Source organism: Oryctolagus cuniculus, chromosome X, assembly GCF_051225735.1.
Source record: "Oryctolagus cuniculus isolate XC-2025 breed Fujian yellow rabbit chromosome X, ASM5122573v1, whole genome shotgun sequence".
Classification (NCBI taxonomy): Eukaryota; Metazoa; Chordata; class Mammalia; order Lagomorpha; family Leporidae; genus Oryctolagus; species Oryctolagus cuniculus.
Genome location: NC_142888.1, coordinates 96618704 through 96633466, shown reverse-complemented (window position 1 = coordinate 96633466; position 14763 = coordinate 96618704). Strand labels below are relative to the sequence as shown.

Here is a 14763-nt window from a genome sequence, read left to right as displayed (position 1 = left end):
CAAGACAAAATAATGCAGACACAAAAAAAATCACATATTGTGTGATCAAGTTTGAGGGAAATCAGTAGTTACTGCTTAATGGAATACAGTTTCTTAGAAGGGGCACACATCTTCTAAAGTTAGGCTGTGATAATGATTATAAAACTCTGGAAATACACTTAAAACTTCAAAACAGTGAATTGCATGCCATATAAATTGTCAGCAAAGCAGTTATTAAAAATATTTTTGAAACCCATTTAGGATAACCCCCAAAACCACATCTTCCTTTGCCTACAGCATATGTTCCTATTCTAGAGCTCATCTTTTTTCCCAAACCTGCCCCCACATATCTGAAAGAAATATGTAAATTACCTCAGAGATGCTACAAACAAACTGCTGGCTAGATGTCTCTGGCACTATTATGAGACAATTGTTTTATGAAAACAAAAAGAGGTTTAAACTTAACGGATGAAAGATTAGTTTCTACTGACACAGCAAACTTTCTTTTTCGAAAGCTACTACTTTAAGGGTATGGAAACCACGCCCAGACGTAATCCCACGTTCGCGGGCAAATACAGTTACAGTAACATGTGAAATCGTTAGTGCCCATTTTAAAATTCAACAGCGTCTTGCCAAGTCACTATGCTTGTTTCGTCACTTCCGGTCGCCGAACTCCCGTATTCCACTTCGTCTTTGCCGAGCTGTCGCACAGCCACACATTTCGCGAACATCGCTGTGATGGCCGCCCAAAGAGGTACCCTGGACGCCATCAGCTTTGCTTTGAGTAAACTTGAAGAGGAAAAACTGCCTGAAGGATTCAGGATTGAGGCCACCAAGACTCAGCAAGATGACAATAAACTGTTCGTCGGAGGACTCCCGTACAATATCAGTAAGGAAACTCTTCTTAACTATTTGTCTCAGTTCGGCGAAATCTTAGATATAATGATTAAACTCAATCCAGACACAGGACTATCCAAAGGGTTTGGATTCGTGCTTTTCAAAGATTCTGCTGCTGTTGAAAAGGTGCTCCAAGTGAAAGAGCACAAATTAGATGGAAGGAAAATAGATATAAAAAGGGCAAGAGCCATGGAACCTAAATTCCCCCGTAAAAAGGTTTTTGTAGGCGGGTTGAACCCTCATACTTCAGAAGTAAAAATCAGAGAGTACTTTGGGAACTTTGGAGAGATTGAGAGTATTGAGCTTCCAGTGTGCCCAAGAACAAAAACAAGACAAGCTTTCTGTTTCATCACGTACACTAGTGAGATACCAGTGAGAAAGCTGTTAGAAACGAGGTACCATCTAGTTGGCTCTGGGCGCTGTGAAATTAAAATTGCTGCTGTGACAGAAAATCGGAGATGTCCACACAAGGGTGGAAGAGATTTTCCATTTGTTGGGTCACACAGCACCAGGGGAGGAGGCTGTGAATTTAAAGGAAGATCAAATGCAAGTGGAGCTCACAGCGCAATCCAAAAGGGTCCCGAGGTGTTTCAGAATGATTGGAAGGCAATCCCAAATATGTGGGGAGAAATACCGAGTGTTTGCGGAGCAACTGCAAATGTTTGCGGCACAACCCCACACCTTCTTGGAGCAAACCCACACTACTGTGGGGCAATCTCAAATGTTTTCGGGGCAAATCCATATGTTCAGGGGGCAAACCCATATCAACGCGGGCAGATCCCACATGTCTGCGAAACAAACGCCAAAGTTTGCATGGCAAATCCAAATATTTTTGGAGCAAGTGCTGATGCAGCAAACCCAAATGGCTTTGGAACAAATCCATATGTTTGTGGGGCAAACCCAAATGATTTTGGAGCGAATCCAGCAGGTTGCGTGGCAAGCCCAGATGTTTTCAGAGCTAATGCAGCAGTTTGCATAGCAGATCCAAATGTTTTCGGAGCAAATCCTGCTATTTGTGCCGCAAACCCACTTGTTGGGGGGCCAATGCCAGGTGTCTTTGGAGCTATCGGAGAAGGGGGATGTGTTTCTCCCATGCTTGTTCCTGTTCCCTTCTCAGTCATCAATGAAGGACTTAACTTCTCTGATCAAGTCAATAGTAATTTCCAGAACGTCAATAATAATCCTCTAAGTTTTACTGGCTATAGTGACTGTTTCCTTGGATATAACCAGGGGACTCATGTAGCACCTAGACTTCATAATTACAACGTGCAAATAAATGAGGCCACTCCTTTTGGTAATGATAAGAAAGTTATCAGCCATTCTGAAGAGGAACATTGAAGCCACTACTGAAGTAACCACTAGGAATGAAAATTTCATTATTCATAGAAAATGACCAAATGACTGTTTTCTTAGATGTAATAACTATTTCTCCCTAAACTGTTTCCAGCTGTTTTAAAACACCAGTTATTTTTCCATGACCGCTTGAAATTGGAGTCACACCACAAGGAAACCAGTTATGGACAGGTGTTTTTTTTTTTTTTTCTTTAAATCCAAGTTCAAGAATGTTTTCTGAAAAATAAATACCTGTAAGCTTTATAAGAAATTCTTTAGTGGCTTTTATTGAAAGTTGATTTATTTTGATTTATGGTGAGGGGAATCTGGGAAGTTTTACATGGCTATATAACTTTTTCTTCTTTCTTCTTTTTTGCCAAGGGTGGTTATTTGGATTAGAGCTCCACAGGTTCAGGGAAAGAGATCTTATGGTTTCCCTCTAGATTCTCCATATGTTTAAACAATACCTTCTGGCATTCATTCAATATTAATTAAAAGTTTTTCAAAACCAAAAAGTGTTCAGTGTAGATTGATAATCAGTCTGTACAAAAAAAGTCAAAAGTAACCAAAATTATCAAAAGGAAAAAAATGAGACATAATATGCTCCACTCAACTTGATATTAATAAAATATCATTTAAACATACAAAATTGAGATATTTTATATCATTTTTTTCATACCAAGTCAATGAAATCTAATATGTATTTTAACTTTCTTTAAAGATTTGTTTAGTCATTGAAATCTAGGATGTATTTTAACTTTCTTTAAAGATTTACTTATTTGAAATGGAGAATCATAAAGAAACTGGGAGGCAAAGAGAAAAGAGATGTTAATCCATTGATCATTCCCCAAATGGCCACAACAGCGGCAACTGGGCCAGGCCAAGGTGAGGAACCAGAGACTCCATCCAGGTCCCACATGGGCGGTAAGGGCCCAAGTAGAGCCATCTTCCACTGCTTTCCCAGGAGCATTATCAGGGAGCTAAATTAAAAGTAGAGCAGCTGGGACTTGAACTGGCACTTATGTGGGATGCCAGCACCACGAGCTGCAGCTTAACCCACTGTACCAGAATGATAACTGCTGCATTTTAGTTTTATAGCATATCTCAGTTCAGGCTAATAACATTTTTAAGGGCTCAACCCATGTGGATAGTGGTTATCATGGATGATACAACAGCCTCTCCCAAAATTACATGCTGAAGGACTGAAAGCTCTTTAAATACATGTTTAGCACTCAGTTCTCTCTACAAGTATGTAAAAATCAGTGAGACTCATGCTCTGTCATGTTATTCCTGGTCAGGTATACAAGACATACATGAAACCAAGATTCTGATTATTGTGTTAGAATATGGGAGTAAACTTCAAGAATTAAAATAATTTGTACATTAGAGAGAAAATGACTATTTCAAAATATACAGGGGCAGCTGCCAAATTGATGTATTATATAGTGTGGTTTCTGTTTCTTGAAAGAATTTTTTTGTTATTTTTACATCTAACAAAGGAAAAAAATTAAAAAGAAGGTAAGAAACGATTCCGGTGGGATGATTTTAACATGCACAAGGTCCCTGGGGTTTCTTCTTTGCTTGCTTTCTTCTTACCCTGTCCCTCTACACACAGACACACACACTTTCTGTAAAACTTGAAAATAGAAAGCAAAAACCCTCAACTGTTGTAAGTCATGCAATTAAAGTTGATTACTTATAAATATGAACTTTGGATCACTGTATAGACTGTTAAATTTGATTTCTTATTACCTATTGTTAAAATAAACTGTGTGAGACAGACACCCTGAAAAAAAAAAGAATATGGGAGTAAATTTGAAGTTTAAGGATTGAGAACCTATTTAGAAATATTAGAATGCAACTACACTAAAGCTACATTAAGATCTATTGTCTTTTTCTATTCTGATAATACAGCAAGGGGCTCTTACACATAACAAGAAAATAAAAATAAATACTGAGCAAGCATTTAGCCTAAAGGTTAAGATATTTGTATCCCACAACAGAGTTCCTGGATTTCATTTCTGGTTCACGCTCCTGATTCCAGCATCTGAACAACAGAACCCCTAATAAGTGGTTATAATGGCTCATAAAATTGTGTCCTTGGCACCCACTTGGGAGACCTGAATTTTATTTCTGGTTTCTCTCTCCAGTTCCAGGCTAGCATTTGCCTTTGTGGATATTTGAAAAGTGAATCAGCAGATAAGAGTTCACTATCCCTGTCTTTGTCTCTCTCCCTCTCCTGCATATTTTTAAAATTTAAGATTAAAGAAAATTAAATAACAAAAGAGGAATAAAGGAATAAATAGATAACAAGAACACTAAAGAAATAGGAGAAGGCAATGTAAAGGGAGCATTAGGTTTTAATTTAACTTTTAGTGGAACTCCTTGTAACTTAAATTTTTAAACAACTGGAATTGCATTAATGATGAGATAATTTTAAATCAGAAGATATTTTATTAAGAATACGGAGAAGAAATACAGGTGAAATTTCTGTGGAAGATTATTTGTGTGTGTCTGTGTGTATATCAGCATAGGTATTCTTGAGAGTTTGATTCTTTTTCCTCTTAGGAACTAAACTAAGTGGAGTTTTTCAAAAATTTGGTGGAAAATAGGAAAGATAATTTATTCTAGTAAAAAATTTTTCAAAACAAATAAACATGAGGAATATTCCAAAAGTGTGTGGAAAATGTACATTATGAAAAAAGCATGAATTTCAAAACTCTTTCATACCAAAATAAAACTTACTTGTCAATTCCATTTTTCTACAACTTTAAAAAATTTTACTAAGCTGAAAGAAAAGATGGTACATATATACTATGGAATATTACTCAGTTATAAAAAGGAATGAAATCATATCGTTTGAGACAAAATAGATACAACTGGAAAACACTACTATACTTAGCAAAATAAACAAGTCCTGAAAAGAAAATAGCATGTTTTCCCTGATCTGTGGTAAGTAATAGAGTATAAAAAATGTCATTTATAACTATTTGCATAGCAATTGAATAGAATTATTCCTGTTCATAAACTGTTGAGAAGAAATGGCTTAAAATTTAAATGAACTTAGTTATTATAACCACAGAAAAATATTTAGATGTTACATGGTCATTGTGTAAATTTCATTGGAAGAAATTATGAATCACTAATTGACATAAATGGTCATTTATACATTCAACTATTGTGTATAGTCTTTGTTTATATTCCCATTCAGGTCTTTTTGCTTTTTAGTGTTAAAATTTCTATTTGGTGATATGTTAAGCTTCTTTACTATAATGTAAATATAAAATGTTATATCAAAAATAAAAAATAATGAAATACTGTGTGAGGGAGGGAAGAGGGGAAAATCATTTTATTCTTAGACTTGCATGTATGAAGTATTAAATACTAATTAAAATGAAAATAAAAAATGAAAAATAAAAATACACTCACACACAAAAATAAGAAAAGCACATTTCCAGAGATGGAAAAGGAGAGAAATCTGCCCGGGTGTTCACTCACCAAATTGCTTAAAAAAAAAAAAAAGCCAGATCTGGGACAGGCCAAATCTGTGGCAGGGTCTCAAGTACTTAGGCCATATTCTGCTGTATTCCCAGACACATTAGCAGGAAACTGGTTCATAAGCAGGGTAGCCGGGTCTCAAATTGGCACTCCAGTACAGGAAGGGATGCCAGTGTACAAGGGGAGGCTTAACCTGCTGTGCCAGAACATCACCTCCACAAATTTTTGTAATTCCCTCATATATTGTACTGAACATCAGCTTGAAAATATCAGGGGAATTAATCAATTGAGTTAATTTAAATATTGCCCCATGATCAATGTCCTAGGAATAGCTCATGAAAGCCTAAAGTTTTCTGATGATTTAAAAACAAATAATATACACACATAAATGAGTTTTTATTTCATATTTACAGTATATTATCAGTAAAACAAGATTTTTATATTATTCCTTGAAGGAAATATTTATTGAGTTAAATTTATATGAAAGAAGATCAAATAAAACTTTTCAAAGAAGAAACCCTTACTGTGTAGTAAAGGAATATTTTTTTCTTCACTCATATAAATATTAAATAGTCACAAAGCCATTAAAATCATTGTAGTATATTATTCCTATGAATGTTTTAAAATACTTAAAATTTACCAAAATACTATATTTATAGTAAAACTGATAAAATCAGGCCTTCCTACTGCTTTCCTTTAATTTTAGCTACCTAGCTAGGTGGTATCTGTCTGTGTCTGGCTTATTTCACTAAATATGATACCATTCAGTAGCAACCATTTTGCTGCAAGTAACAGAATTACATTATGTTTTATATCTGAATAACATTCATATATATATTTTAAATATGTTTTATATATATAATTTTCATTATCTAGTTGTCTGATGGTAGACTGGTTGTTTCATATTTTGGCTGTGAAAACTGCTGCTATAAACATGGTGGAAGAGGTTATCTCTTTTATAACAATCACTTCATGTTTTTTGGCTCTATACCTAATAGATTATGACAAGTCAATTTCTACTTTTTTTGTCTTAGGAAGTTTCCATACTATATTCCACAGGGGCTTCACTGAATTACATTACCAGCAACAGCATATAATACTTTTCTTTCTACACAACTTCACCATCATTTGTTGTTTTTATTTTTAAAATTTTTATTTTTTCTTGAAATCAGAAATATTAATATCACAAAGTGAGGGATTAATAAGATGAGCATAAAGTGGGGGAAAGAAGGATGTATTGACACATGGTCTGAGTCAATGAAATAATATTTGTAACTTAAACAATATTGCATTGACACAATATTTATATTCTATGCTTTTCTTTGTGATATTGGATTATTTCATTCGCCATAATGATGTCCATTTTAATGCAAAAGTGAAGATTTTATTATTTTGTGGCTAATATTCCCTCCTATGTATACACATTCCCTCCTGTGTATACCACATTTTCTTTATCCAGTCATCACTTTGAAAGACATCTAGGTTAATTCCTAATCTTTGCTATTGTGAATTGACCTCCTACAAATATGGAACCACAAATAACTCTTTCATAAGCTGACTTCATTTTATTTGGCTGTTTTCACAAAATTGGGATAGCCGGGTCACATGGTAGATTTAGTTTTCCGAGAACACTCCATACATATTTCCATAATGGTTGCAACAATTTGCATTCCTATAAATAATGTATTATGATACCCTCTTCGCAAGCTGAGCAGCTTGCATTTTCATGATGGCTAGTGACTCTGAGCATTTTTTCATGTATCTGTTGGCAATATGTAGTCCAGCCTTTGAAAAATGACTATTCACACCATTTGCACACGTATTAACTGGATTGCATGTTTGTTCTGCTTCTTGGGCTCCCTATATAATCTGAATATTACTCCTTCATCAGATGCATATTTTGCAAATATTTTTCCCATCTGTCACTTGTCTCATTACTTTAATTGTTCCCTTTTCTGTCCAGATGCTGCTTAATTTGGTATAAATCTACTTGTCTATTTTTAATTTTATTGCATGTATTTTTGGAGTTTTACACAAGAAGTTTTTGCCTATGTCACTGTCTAGCATCATTTCCCCTATATTTTCCTATAATACTTTGATGGTTTTAGTTCTTAAGTTTAAAATCATTGATGCAAATAAAAGTTTAAAAAAAAAGACTAAATGAAATAATGCATATGAAGAGGTGTGTGTCCAGCAGTACTTCTAACACACAAAAAGTACTAAATGATTTATTGCCTAAAAAAATAAAATCATTGATGCATTTTTTCTTGAATCTCATCTAGTGTATTGTTATGCTTATCTTGTATTTTTATTTGATGTACTAAGCACTTCATTGCTAATGTTTATTTAGTTCTCTTGCAATATCTTAATTCTTTGCTGAATTTCTTTTCCATGGCATGAATTGATTTCTTAACTTCATTTAATTGTTCCTCTGTATTTTTATGTAGCCTTATGATCATTCTTTTCAATTCTTTTTCAGGCATTTCAACAATCTTCCTTTCTTCAAACCCCAGCATTAATGCAGGATCTTGATCCTGTTTCAGAGTCAGCTTACTGTGCTGTTGAAGTTTCTTGTGTTTCTATGATAATATTGTGCACCTGAAGGATTCCTTGTTTCTGTTCCTACTGGAGGATTGGATTTTATTGATTTTAGGCTCTATACCAATACCCCTACATATTGGTTTGATATAGTCTTTTGTTTCAGTTACATTTTGTAATATATTCTGTTTCTATTTGCTATAATTGATGGGTGGGAGTGGAAGTGAGAGGGCTGTATGGGATAAAGAATCACTATATTCCTAAAACTGTGCTTAAGAAATACATGGCAGCCAGCACTGTGGCATAACAGGTAAAGCCGCCACCTGAAGTGCCTGCATCCCATATGGGTGCCAGTTCAAGTCGTGGCTGCTCCCTTTCTAATCCAGCTCTCTCTTATACCCTGGGAAAGCAGTAGATGATGTCTCAAGTCCTTGGGCCCCTGCACCCACGTGGAAGACCCATTAGAAGCTCCAGTATCCTGGCTTCCCTAGAAATCCAACCTGGTCAAAATCATAAGATCCTAATGTAAAAGGCAGTTCTGATGTGTTGATACTGTAGATGGAGCTACATGGTTGCCTGAGCTAACGCCCTTTAGTATTCATTTAATTAGTATAATGCTTCATGGTCAAAATGGACATTAGAAAAAAATAACTGATAAGTGTTAATCCCCAACTATTCACACATTTCCATAATCCGTATTATTCTTTCTCACATGCAGAAATGTGCTCAAGAGGGATGTTTGTAAATTGTAGCTTTCAATTTTGCCATCTCTCATCCTTGTCTTAAAACTATGTAGAACTACAACATAAAATATATTAATGGCTCTCTATAAGTGAAGATATAAAAAATTGATTATAAATTTTAACTTTAAAATCTAAGTAAAAGCTCCATAGAATACTAGACACAGCCTGATAAAATGTCAACATGATTCCCTAAGGGAAGCCAGATATTCTAGAATACCATTTTTAACAGCCGCCACTATTCTGTCGCTCCCTGATTAGCTTGGGGGAAGGGTTGTCACAGACATGCTAAAAAGGCTCCTAAAAAAATAAAACGATAAGAAGATATTGCTTGAAGGGAATAGATGCATGGTAGCTGATGCCAAAAATCTTCTGCTGAAATTCACTTTGTAATTCCATTTATATAGTCACATAAACACACAGAACTCCTAACTCATCCAATAAAACCCCAACAGAGGCTTCATTTGAAAAAATAAATAACAACCACCATCAAGTATTTATAGATTGCTGTAAGGTCAACATCTTCAGCAAAAGCTAATCAGCTAATAGCCATCCTGACTCCCTAGTTAGATGGTTTATTTCTGTCACACAGAGAAAACAAGAAAGCTGTGAATAGTTTTCCCAGCCCTATGAGGCAATCAGGGACAATATCAAAAAATATTTGCAACCTGCTTAAATAAGTGGTAGAGCAGGCCAATTATTTCTTGCTGAACACAATCAAAAATTAAACAAAATAATAAAAATAATAGTAGCCATCATATTTTAGGTGTTACCTATTTTCCAGACTCTCTATGCATGACATTATTCAGTTTGTTCTTCACAATGACTATCTGAAGAAAGTGATCATTGTTTTATCACGTAAATAAGGAAGCCAGATTAAGTTTTTAGTGTATAGAAATACAGCTAAGCAGTCACAGACTCAGGCTGTGCATACAGCTCTTTCAACATTCTTGGTGTCTGCTATTTCTTCCATGATATCACCTCATTTACCAGAGCATCATGTGCAAACTAAGTCAAACTAATACTTTAATGGTCTTCTAATAAAAAAGTACTCAAAGAAAAAAATTCTGAAATATTTAAACATCAAGAGGGTGGGAAACAAGCTCAGGTAATAGTGGTAACAACAGGAAAAATGAATTGGAACACAAAAAACTCTACATTGAAAGGTAGATAAAAGCTACTTTCTTAAATCATAGAACTGCTGTGACAATTTTACTATGAAAAAGGCTAGAGATGACCTAATACTTTTGATGTTTGTATGTTCTGAATGAAAAACTGATCGAAAATATATTACAGAAAATGTGCTATGTTGGAACAAAGCAATAGAACGGGAAAGAAGGGTGAGACACAATGTCCAAATACAAAGATGGAGTGAATTAAATCCCTGAACAGGGACTCAAAAGTATCTTAGGATAAGGACTACCAACAACAAATGCCTATAGTGAATACCTTCTCACACAATACGTTCTAGGATATAAGAGAGGAAATGCTATAACATCAACAAAAAAAAGATTTCTTGATGCTGAAATATTCCTTCTGCCACTGAGCTAGCTTGGAAATGATGAGTGAAATAGATGGAAAGAGAAAAACAGATTGGTGCAAACAGATATATGTTTGTACACAGATATCCACAAATCAGTTTTCTTAAAGGACTCAAGTGTCAAGTAGACTATGCAATGAATTTTTTTGGCCTAATGCATATTCCCTTTCATCGGATATGATTTATTTTATTTTATCCCCTCCCAAAGAAAACTTATTGTTTTAAATACATTGAATTCACAGAGAAGTCTAAAGGAATCTAACTTTGATTTTACCTCCCTCAAGGCAAACCATAAGGAGGGGCTTTTAATAATGTTATATGCAATATAAATTCTCTAGCAGCATCACATTAAAAGCAGAGTAAGTCTATTATTTCGGAATACTTGAATGTCCATGACTCTAAGAAATCTATGAAACATTTCATCTACAAAACTCTGGCAGCTTTCACAGTACCAACTTGAACTGATTATAATTGATACTTCAAAATATGATTTGTATATATACACAAATCCCTGCACTCACACAGCTTCTTTGTTACTTTCTTTATAAATGATGCTTTTGGAAAAAATAATGGCTAACTCATATTATGAGGAGGCTAGGAGACACCACGTGAAAATATTAAAAACCTTAATTATATGATTGTATGATATAACCTTGAATAATTTAGGATTAACTAGAGCCTAAACAATAGTAAATACGTTAACCACCTCATCCCTAGGACAAAGGTCATTAGTATTGATAAGGTTATATGATTGGGCAAAGGTGTCAACATTACTTTATGCGAGGGTACTTCAAACAGCTTGTGGAAAGTGGAATTAAAAGATAAATTTTAGTGTAAATAGTTTTTGAAATCCATTCATAACCTATTTATGATGTGCATTTTGCATGAACCTTGTGAAGCCCCCACATGTAAGTTTAACTTGGCCAACTGGAATAAAGTATTTTTATGCTGACTTTGAATTATTAAGCTTCCATCTCATGAGGGCACCAATAAAAGGGCAAGGTGGAATGGGACTGTGGAATCTTCTAGGTACTGAAAGTGGCTTTCGGCAGAAAGTCAGCAAGAATGAAGAGATGTCAGTCCTTTGACTGCATGCAATAGATTTTCATTTAGAACCTCATGAACTGGTTTCCTCCAGAAATGCACTGAGCTTTTCCAAACTTAGAATGCAGTCCTGGGAGATTCTGAGATCTCTGATTCTCTGCCTGCCATCAGAGATCTTTAGGAAAATATTAAGATTCTTGAAGAAATGAATGGTATTTTAAGGACACTAAATATTCTCAAACAAATCTTCATTCTTCTATTCAGTGAAATAACAATTCTAAGAACCTTTCATTAAATAACAGATGAGCAGAATATTCTGTTTCTAAATGGTCAACATTCAAGACACTACTCACAAAATCCATTTATGTCAACATAATGATAAAGTGATATTTTTCAGTGGGGACTTGCGACATTTATTTTACAGTCCATTTTCACATATAATCTAGCGAAATTCAAAGACTTGTAGAGTTATGATAAAAGGAAACACATTAATGTACGGTTTCTCCAAGTGTAGGCCTGAAGAATCTATGTATGTATCACTTGGGAGTTTATTAAAAATGTGAAATCGCTGACCCCATTTCAAAGTTGTAAGACTTGAAACTCTGGGGCTTAGAACCCAACATTTTTTAAATGTACTCCCAGAGAGTTATTTCTGCAAATAAATTCTTAGAACCAATGCAATCATACTGGTCTACAGTCCAATGTTCCTATTCAATATATGTAGGGAGCTTTTCAAATACAATTATTCCTAAGTGCCCCCTCTAATGAAAAATCTCTTATATCAGACCAAGATTCAGAGAGATATAAAGGCCCCCCTCCTTCTTTGAGAACTCATCAGTGAGAATCGCTGTTTAACAGGAGTAGTGGAGGCTGTTGATCAGGATAAAGTTATGTATCAGTTATATAAATATTTGCTAGATTGAATTCTCCTTCACCTAAATTTGTGCTGCAGAGAGCAAGATTATATCAAGATAAAACTGATAAAGTCTATGTACCTTGAGAAAAACAGAAGATAAAGACCAGTGAGAATTACTGTTCAATTCCTTTGCCATTTTTGTTTTGTTTTGTTCTCCCCTGGAGGAGCCATCATTCTGGTACTGGATTGCCAGGTGATCTAATCAAAGTAATTCGTCAGGAAAGAAACCCAAAGTGATATGGGCTAAGCAACAAGATTTACTTTTCTCCTGGACAGTCAGAAAGTTAAATACCATTTGTATGCAATTTTTCATGATTTCTTGGTATACCCTTGATGTTGACTTCTAGCCTTGTAGTTCCAAGATGTCGAGCATCCAACTCAACAGTAAGATTCATGTGAAATGGCCTTTAATGAATTTTTGAAAATAAGATTTATTTGAAAGACAGTGAAAATGACAGAGACAGAAAAACAACTAGGAAGAGGGAGAGAGGATGGGAAGCAGAGGGGAAGAGCAGGAGCAATCTCCTATCTGCTGGCTCACCCTTCACTCCCCAATGCCTGCCCTGATTATATACTTTTCAAGAATAACAATTTTCATTACAATTAAACTCCATTTTGAGTATCTTTATTTGCCTTAAAGATGTTACCTGTAAATGAAAGGATTCATTTTATTCTATTCATGTTTGATTTGTTTCCATCAAGGTATGCAACATTTCATTGCACAAGACCAGGAACAAACTGCCATTCAGCTAAGTGGTGCAGTATGTACTTCACAAATCTGCATATATTTCCTCAATGTCCTAATCAATTTATTAGCTCTTGCTGTTGCTAAAGACTTAATCATGTCTGCTGTTTTATAATAATTTGATCCTAATCTTTTGCTTGAAAAAATTCACCTAAGCAAAGGCTATGCTCCGATGGACAAGTGACTTTGTAAGGTAGGAAAATTTCCTTAGCTTTTTATTCTAGTCTCCAGTACCTGGACTAGAATATTCACTTTAAAGCAATGTTCCAATTCCACAAATTAAACAACTAATTGTTTAAGGTCAAATACCATACCTGACCAGGTGTGTACCCAATACTCTTAGTATCTTCTTGGAAAATAAGTCAATATCAATATTTAAGGAAAACAAAGGCTACCTCATCAAGCTCTATGATCTCTGAAGTACAGTCATTTAATTTTCTTCCTTTTTTAACTTTTATTTAGTAAATATAAATTTCCAAAGTACAGTTTATGGATTACAATGGCTTTTTTTAACTTTTATTTAATGAATATAAATTTCCAAAGTACAGCTTATGGATTACAGTGGCTTCCCCCCACCCCATAACTTCCTTCCCACCCGCAACCCTCCCCTCTCCCACTCCCTCTCCCCTTCCATTCACATCAAGATTCATTTTCAATTCTCTTTATATACAGAAGATCAGTTTAGCATATACTAAGTAAAGATTTCAACAGTTTGCACCCACACAAAAACACAAAGTGAAAAATACTGTTTGAGTACTAGTTATAGCATTAAATCACAATGTACAGCACATTAAGGACAGAGGTCCTACATGGGGAGTAAGTGCACAGTGACTCCTGTTGTTGACTTAACAAATTGACACTCTTGTTTATGGCATCAGGTATCACCCTAGGCTCTAGTCATGAGTTGCCAAGGCTATGGAAGCCTTTTGAGTTCGCTGACTCTGATCATATTTAGACAGGGTCATAGTCAAAGTGGAAGTTCTCTCCTCCCTTCAGAGTAAGGTACCTCCTTCTTTGATGACCTGTTCTTTTCACTGGGATCTCACTCACAGAGATCTTTCATTTAGGTCATTTTTTTTTTTTGGCCAAAGTGTCTTGGCTTTCCATGCCTAAAATACTCTCATGGGCTTTTCAGCTGGATCCGCATGCCTTAAGGGCTGATTCTGAGGCCAGAGTGCTGTTTAGGACATCTGCCATTCTATGAGGCTGCTGTGTATCCTATCCCGCTTCCCATGTTGGATTGTTCTCTCCCTTTTTTTATTCCATCGGTTAGTATTTTCAGACACTAGTCTTGTTTATGTGATCCCTTTGACTCTTAGTCCTATCATTATGATCAACTGTGAACAGAAATTGATCACCTGGACTAGTGAGATGGCATTGATACATGCCACCTTGATGGGATTGAATTGGAATCCCCTGGCACGTTTCTAACTCTACTGTTTGGGGCAAGTCAGCTTGAGCATGTCCCAAACTAGTACAGTAATTTATAACACAAGTTACCCATGGATTATCAAGGAATAGCCTGTGAAAAATA

General features: G+C 35.2%; 1 protein-coding gene across 1 annotated transcript; it reads left to right on the top strand.

Annotated features, from left to right (window-relative positions):
* Positions 1-593: 593 nt before the first annotated feature.
* LOC100348938 (uncharacterized) lies at positions 594-2392 on the top strand. Its single transcript, XM_002720358.5, has one exon. It carries the CDS (start codon positions 622-624, stop codon positions 2212-2214), a length of 1593 nt encoding a protein of 530 aa, XP_002720404.2. The 5' UTR covers positions 594-621; the 3' UTR covers positions 2215-2392.
* Positions 2393-14763: the final 12371 nt, after the last annotated feature.